The sequence below is a fragment of the Pelodiscus sinensis genome, chromosome 2, assembly GCF_049634645.1.
Source record: "Pelodiscus sinensis isolate JC-2024 chromosome 2, ASM4963464v1, whole genome shotgun sequence".
NCBI classification, from domain to species: Eukaryota; Metazoa; Chordata; order Testudines; family Trionychidae; genus Pelodiscus; species Pelodiscus sinensis.
In genome coordinates, this window is record NC_134712.1 from 193,597,311 (window position 1) to 193,605,556 (window position 8,246).

Genomic DNA, 8,246 nt, shown 5'->3' on the forward strand with positions numbered 1-8,246 from the left:
ATTGGAGGTACTCTTTAACTGTCTTGTTAGCACTGTGCCAGTTAATAAAAATGTTGTCTGCATTTCAAAATCTTGCACGTGCCCCAATGTTTTGTTTAGTACTTCTTATCGCTTGAAGCAAGTAAAAAATATAAAGAAATGTTCAAATTATGAGAGGAAGTTGCATCATTTTGTAGCATTTTGTGTGTCTCGCCACTGGTCTACACTAGGGAGTTATTTTAAAATAACATCTCTTATTTCCAAATAACATGCAGAGCATCCACACTAGCAAACCCTAGATTTCAAAATAAAAGGCTAGTTATTTCAAAATAATAACTCCTGCTTTTCTTGGGGAACAAGCTTATTTTGAAATAAGTTATTTCGGGAGTCATTATTTCTAAATAATTATTTCAAAATAATTTCCTAGTGTAGACATGACCTCAGTGAAGTAGTAAGGCATGTGTTTTCAGCTTAGAAACAGAGGCATACCACAAATGAACAATGACTTTGAGGTGTCCTGGTCACTTCATTGCTAGCAAGCAGTGACATGCTTTTTTTGTCACTAACATATGCAACATGTTGAAACTTCTGAGCGCTATAAATATGATTGCATGGAAAGCTTAACAAAGAAGTTATATGATCATTGTCATGTTTATTATTTAAGTTACATGAATTTTGCCCTATCATTGAAATGAGGAAGAAGAGAAGACACATGAATGGAAATAATACTGCTGCTGTTCATTCTTTCCCATAGTTTACTAGGTTTACTAAAAATAAGATACACATGTCTATATAGAGTAGCTCAGAAAGTTATGCAGCAGCTCCTGGGTCTTCAGGTGGGAGATTTACTTATATTATCTGTAAATCCTACTAAATAAGACGTACTATCTACCCTAAACTAGCAAGGAGAAAGGTGGAAACCTGAAAAGGGCTGATCCGGGAACAATTTGATTGAGGGAGTTACAGTCTGTCTGCTAGTTGCAAGCCTATTAAGCTGTAACAAAACAGCCAGTGGCAGATTAAAGTAATGAAAGAAAAAAAGATCATAGTACTAGGGCCATTCCAGTTGTGATAGAAATAGGGATTTATTTAAAGGAATTCCTATATTAAAGGTAATTATATAGGAAACCTTAGCTAGAAGTAACTAAGGATACGTCTAGACTACATGCCTCTGGCAACAGAGGCATGTAGATTAGACTACCCGGCAGAGGAAAATGAAGCAGCGATTTAAATAATCGCCGCTTCATTTAAATTTAGATGGCTGCCGCACTGAGCCAATCAGCTGTTTGTCGGCTCAGCGCGGTAGTCTGGGCGCTCCATGGTCGACATCGAAGGCATTTGTCGACCTCCCAGGGATCAAATGCCTTTGATGTCGACCTCCCAGGGATCAAACGCCTTTGATGTCGACCGCGGAGTGCCCAGACTACCGCGCTGAGCCGACAAACAGCTTATCGGCTCAGCACGGCAGCCATCTAAATTTAAATGAAGCGGCGATTATTTAAATGCTTCATTTTCCTTTGCCGGATAGTCTAATCTACATGCCTCTGCCGCCAAAGGCATGTAGTCTAGACGTACCCTAAGGAATATTGCTTACATGTTTCATTTTCATGCACTAGTAAACTATTTAAGTTCATGAACTGGACATCTAAAAAACAGGATATCCCTGCAAGACACACAAACATGACACTGCAGGTATGTCTACACTTGCACCCTAGTTCAAACTAGGGATGTAAATGTAGGCATTCGAAATAGTAAATGAAGCCGGAATTTAAATATCCTGCGCTTCATTAGCATAATCTCGGCCACGCGCTGTTTCGGAACCCAGCTGTTTCGAAAATGAAAGTGTGCTCCGGGCCGCGTTAGTTTGAATCGAATCCCTTGGTTCGAGCTAACGTTACTCGTTTTTTGAGGAGTAACGATAGTTCGAACCAAGGGGTTTGTTTCGAACTAACGCGGCCCAGAGCACACTTTCACTTTCGAAACAGCTGGGTTCTGAAACAGGGTGCGGCCGAGATTATGCTAATGAAGTGAGGGATATTTAAATCCCGGCTTCATTTACTATTTCGAATGCCTACATTTGCGTCCCTAGTTCAAACTAGGGTGCAAGTGTAGACATAACCAGTAACATAAAAGATTACCTGAAATAACCCCTAGGTTGTATATCATTCTCCACTCTGGGAGGATAGCATGGTACAAAGAAAAGGAACAGTATGGAGAGAAGAGCTTCATGAACAGCTGTGATGGATAAGAGGAGTACAGGCCAGCCCTTGGTAACTAAAGGGTTAAATTCAGGTAGCTAAGGGTGTTGGCAGGGGGCCAAAATAATCAATGGGATACAGTGCTGAAATCCGAATGGTAGATAGATACTGTGCATGCTCTCTTTGTGTGTGAGTTTAAGCCAGGAGTTGGGAGACAGTGAATGATGTAAACCCAGACAGAACTACCATGTTTCCAACAAATTTGGGGCATGGAAGTGGACTGAACCATGAAGGGATCTTGAGTAAATAAGGGGGGAATGTGTATTTAGTCATAATCAGGGTATTTTTCTTTATTTTGGTTGTTTGGTTAACATTCTGTGTGTGAATTCCATGTGTTTTCCCTTCCCCAATCACCATATTTAAGATATAGCCCAAAGAGATTGTTCTTTTGTGTTTTGAGCTGTTCTTTCTTAGTTGTTCTGTAACACCTAGCAACTAAGTATGCTTTAGAAAGCATATTTTTGTTGATGATTTAATTTGTGTGTCCTGGACGGTAACAGGAGGTCTGTGTGTGTGTCTGCCTAGCCTGAGAGGTCAGCTATCAGAGATAGTTTGTTTTATGAACTTTTTGCTTCTATTTTCAAGCTCTTTTGTGGCAAAATAGCTTGGTGTACCCCAGGGAAGGAATTCAAGTGTTCCTTCCTGTTTTTTTCAGGATTTAAATCACTTGATAGCGGCAGCCTATTTTCCAGAGCCAGTGCATCTGTGACTCTGAGGAGGTTTTTTTGTAAGAAGAGTTTATAGAGGCAAGGTATTTAAGGTATTTTGCGAGCCCCCACCTTCTGCGCTCAGAATGTCAACAATGTTCTACCTAAGGCAAGCATCTGCTCCAAGAGATTCAAAGTAAAGCAGCAAGCTTCTCCACTGAAAACAATCTTTACTTGTTCCTGCACAATCCTTTAATACACTTGGCCATAAGTACAGCTCCCAGACTCAGGATGAAGCCAAGCAGCAGCCCTCACCTCAAGGTCATCTTCTGTTTTTCCACAACACTTAGCTCAGCTACTAGTGCACATTGAGCTTCTATGAATACTTCCAACCCAAGTAGCACACACTCATCCCACAAAGGAGAAAGAAGAGCTATCGGTGAAGTGGGTACAAAAAGAAAAAGCATGAAAAAGATCAAAAAATAATTAAATATAGAAAGCGGAAAGATCCAGAACAAACAAAAAAAGAGGAAAGAACAGAGAGGAAAGAAGAAGGATTAGAGAAGGCAGCTACCATTGTCTGCACTGCAGGTAGGGGATGTTCTGGCATCCCAGCTGGAGCAGCCTCTGTCTGTGGTAGGCCAGGGCACTCCACAGGCAGGGACTGCTTCAGCCCACCAGCGGGCAGGGGCAGCCACTCCAGGCTGGAGTACCCTCTTCACCTCCCCTTCTGTGGGTTAACTGGTTAAACAATATGTTTAACCAGTTAACCAATTAAATAGGATTTTACATCTGTAAGTAAAGAAAGTGCACTTCTTGTATCTTGCTGAGATTTTACATTAACACCCATATCCCTTGGAAAAGACAGACTTTAGCCCATCATATAAAAATAAGCCACTTAAATTTCAAAAAAAGTTTTACAAACGGGACTATGATAGTTAAAATACCTGTATCTTGATTTTTGATACAGATGGACAAGTGTCAGATATTGAATGTTAAGATAATACTAAATGTTGCTGCTAAAATTGTAAGACTGCCTCCTAAAAGTAAGCATTTACAAGATACTCAAAACACATTAACTACTATAGGAGGCAGGGTATTCATCAGCAATTCTGGAAGTCAAACCATTTTCATTTTAGTACCTATTTTAAAGTACTCAAGTCTAAAAAAATTATGGCCCAAATAATTTCAAAAGTTACTGATGTTCACTGGATTTTTTCCATCTTACATACTATTTATCTAAACTACACAGCAAATTACTCCAGCTTTACCCATGAAAGCTCATGATACTATATATTTCTTTTTGTCTCTAAGGTGCCACAGGATTACTCAATGGTTTTAAAGTTATAGAGTAACACGGCTACCTCGCTGAGACTTTTTTACACAGCAAAAGATATCAGTTCTAAGCTAAAATATGTTAATTTCAAATGTATAAAATTGAGAATTATCAAGTAGCAACTTTCAGGTATCATTCCTTTAAAAATTTCTATAGAAATAGAAGAGTTTTAGAGTTAAAGATGGCATGCATTAAGAAATAATATTAAAAGTTAAAAAATCTCTTTTAATATTTCCACAGTTGTATTCTTTAGTTTTATATTTTATTGTTAAACTTTATATGCTTGTTTATATCTTACAAAAATATAAGCTTATTGTATAAAACAGGTGACACAAAAAAATCAACATCACAACCACTTGTAATATACCGCATACAATGCAATATATTTTTTGGACAACCAGATATGTGAACCACAGGGGAAGAAATTAATACTGATCTTGTATTTGGAAGTCAAATGAATACTAAATTATGCAAACACAATGTTCAACTGCTTCTTGTTTATTGTTGCAGTTTCCCCACTACCCCACCCACTATCATCAGTGTTGACAGGAAGGGTGGGTGCACTAACACTAGCTGTCCTTGTCCTCTCCTTGGTTCTCAAACCAAGGTTCTGCAGTTTCATGTAACACAACTTGAGATACACCAGTGGCCTAGCTTTTCCTGATATAATTCACTGTTGTCCAGGTAGCAAAAATACATATTCACATTTCAGCATATATTATTACATGTGCCCAAAAAATGTGTAACAGTAAGAAGAAAAGCCAATTATTTATATCAGTCAGTGAAACTCACCGCTAGTGTACTTTTAATAAAAATAAATTTGCTTTCTTTTTGGAAGATTTTTTTAAAGCTCGCTAGACTTATCTGATGGAGCTATGAAAGGTATAAGGAAAGGGAATACCTATACTTACATAATGGTTATTCTTAGAAATCTTCCATCCCTTCCTCCAATGATTTACATTATATAAAGCCTACCCTTGTCATGTTTAAACATTAACAGCTGAATCTACATACAGGTATAATAGTAGACAAAGGTTGCTACCATGCAAAGTACATTATAGTCTATTGCTAGACGCACTGACTGCTTTAAGGAGGAAGCCTTCATATTTTACCTCCCCCCCTTTTCCCCAGACCAATGAGTGCCTGATTTTCCCATCACCTGTGCGTGTCTTCCTTTCACCTCCCTCCCCAATGGAGCCACAAAATTGCTCTGCTGGGGTGCACCACCATCTCAGATTTTAAGCAGGGACCCTGACACAAACGGCTTTCAGTGATGCTCGTTTTCGTTGCTTTACTAGTAATCAGCCAGGCTTTGTTTTCCTTCCACCTGCTTTGGGCAAGAAGCCCTCTGAGATCAATAATATTAATATCCTGCGCATAAGATCCTCTCTCTCCAGTTTGTCCAATACGTTCAATGGCAGACCAAGTCCCCCCTCCACAAAAATCACAAATCCTTTCAGCCTGACTGAGCTACGGGAGCTAGATCTCCCCCTCACCGCATCTCTTCCCGCCCAGGCAAAAAGAAATCCCTGCGCTGGGGCGGGGCAAGCCCTCTTACCTTGATGATACTGCTCCTCCGGGGGATGCCGGGTTTGCCATCCCTCTGTTGCACGGTGGAACATCCTCTCTCTTTGCTGCCAGGGCTACCGGGCTGTGCTGATCCCGTCTCGTCTCCAACCAGAGTGCAGTCCCCATTAGAGACGCCGCCGCCTGCACTATCAACGCGGGATCTACTGCTGCCACCACCGCCGCCTCCTTCCCCATCTCCTGCCTTGAAAGCCACCTTCCCCTGGACGGGACCCGGAGAGGAGGGAAGCCCCTCGCTCCTGGTGCTACCAGAGGCAGCACCTCTGCTGCCAAACTCCGCCATCAGCCTCTCCCACTATAACTGCAACAATATTGCTGTTCCCTCCACCCCCTTCCCCTGCTGCTGGCTCTTCTTCCGCTTTTTGTATATTTCAGATTGGGGAGGAGGGGGGTGCGAAAGTCTCTCTCCTCCACAGATTTGGCAGCTGAAACTGTAAAGCTCCTAGGGGAGGGGTGAAGGGGGAAATGTCCTCGATCCTGCTTCTGGGAGCTGCAGCCCTCCTTTTCAGCACCTGGGAAAGGAAAAAAAAATATGAAACGTGACGGTCTCCCGCTTCACATGAGTCCAAAGGGGGGGGGGGAAACACAACACATCACATCTCTACGGGGACAGGAAGGCTGAATGAGAGCTGCCTGAAAGACAACACGATACAAATACCACACAGCAATGGAGGGTGGAAAGGTGCCACAGATCACAGGGGGTGCATGTGAACAAAAATCGAGGCAAAGTACAGCATATGGGGGGGTGAAGGGGAGGACACAAAACCCGTCTCGGTTATTACTGACAACCTGATCTTTTTAGAGGAACTACACCATTCAGGTTGCTAAATTATTAAAGGAAATCTGTTGGTGATGGTGCTTCCACGCTGGGAGTAAATTTACAAGGGGGGTACATAAACTTAAAGGGGAAAACTAAAAGCCAAAATAATATAGACCTGGCTTCGGAAAACACTGTCCCTCACACAACTAAAAAGACCCGATGCAAAGGCAGAGTCCAGTCAATCAAACTATTAAATAACAGCCCCTCTCCTCTGCCCCGGCCCAGCTCTGCCATCCCGCGCTGCCCCTCAGCCCTGGCCTCCCGTCCGCCCCCCAGACGTTAGTTCTTGGCGCCCCAGCGCAGCCACCCGGGAACCGTTACCCGCCCCCCGCCCGCCGGAGGGCACCAGAGGCGGAGCCGCCAACTTTCTCCCCTCCCTGCTGATCCCATCCACTTAGCTCAGCAGCCTCCCCCCCCCCCCTCCCGTGAGCCCTACAGCCGCTTCCCGCGCTCCGCTCGCTCCGGCCGGGCCCAAGCAGCCCCCCACGAGCCCTTGCCACCCCCAGCCGGCCCCAGCAGACACACACCTCCACAGCCCGGGCACAGGCGGCGCCTCCCGCTGCCGCTTCCCCGCCCTCCGCGCTATGGTCGCCGCCTCTGCCCGAAGCCGGATACAGAGAGACTCGCGTGGCTGCTTCCCTCGCCCGCTGCATCGCCGCCTCCCCAGCTCCGCATGTCGCGCCGGCCGGCCCCGGGAGCCGGTGACGAGCCGGCAACCCCGAGCGCCCCCACCAGGGGAAACTCTCCGGGGAGGGGAGAGCACGGCCAAGCCCCGCCGCCAGCACCCCCCTCCGGCGGACCATAAACACTCCGCTGCTGGGGAGGATTACGTCCGTCAGGCAAATGTTCCCCTCCCTGCCTGCGGCTGGCGCCCTCCTCTGCGGGACCCTCCCAGGCTGTAGCAACATGATAGTGAGAGGTGGGGAGGAGGAGATATTTTGGATTAAAAAAGCTTCCCCCCGCTACACACACACAGCCACTGTACACTCCAGATTCGAAATCAAAATGGTCAGTCTCCCAGCTCCAGCCCTCCCAGCAATTCCCCAGGCCTTTGTTTGTCCCTATCTCCTTTCCCCCCCCCCCCCCCCCGTGGTTTCCATTATCACTTCGTAAGTACGTTATAGTGCAGCACTGTTCACCTTGAACTGCAGCTTTGACACAAAGTATGTCCCTTCCCAACCTAGTCCCTCAGGACTCTCCCCAATTATTCTATGAGGATGTCTATATTCGATTAGAGCCAGGAAACCAGTTCATTCCTGGACAATCAATATCCTCCATTAACAGCATCCAAAGTGTAAATTAAATTGATTGAGCTAGATAATAGGGAGTACATGCTGTACATATATGATGAAAGGCAATTTTGGAAATGAAAAGGATAGCAAGGGAATGGAAAGATTCACTACTGTACAGGTAGAAATTTGACCCTATTTGACCCACCTAGAAACCTCTCCTTTTACAGTATTACCGTCATCCCCCAGGGAAAGCAGCTATTGAACACACATTGTGATCATCACTAACACAGTAGTCTGAATATCACCTGTCATCACATGTAGCCATAAATGCCATAACTAGGAGGTGGAGGGTGCTGCAACACCGCTGTGATCCCAGCTTAGTTCCCA

At 44.4% G+C, this 8,246-nt stretch overlaps 1 protein-coding gene across 3 annotated transcripts in view; it reads right to left on the reverse strand.

The window, feature by feature from the left end:
- The window catches only part of PLCL2 (phospholipase C like 2), a 212,238-nt gene extending 204,808 nt beyond the window's left edge, over nucleotides 1–7,430 (reverse strand). Inside the window, exons 1-2 of one of the 3 annotated variants that reach the window (XM_075922106.1) lie at nucleotides 7,155–7,428; nucleotides 5,779–6,319 (exon numbers count right to left, since the gene is read on the reverse strand). In XM_075922106.1, the coding sequence (XP_075778221.1) occupies nucleotides 5,779–6,090 (312 nt within the window). In that variant the 5' untranslated portion in view covers nucleotides 6,091–6,319; nucleotides 7,155–7,428. Of the gene's footprint in view, nucleotides 1–5,778; nucleotides 6,320–6,742; nucleotides 7,004–7,154 lie in introns of those variants that run through there. The other 2 variants (XM_025189747.2, XM_075922108.1) reach the window with 2 other exon arrangements.
- Nucleotides 7,431–8,246: the final 816 nt, after the last annotated feature.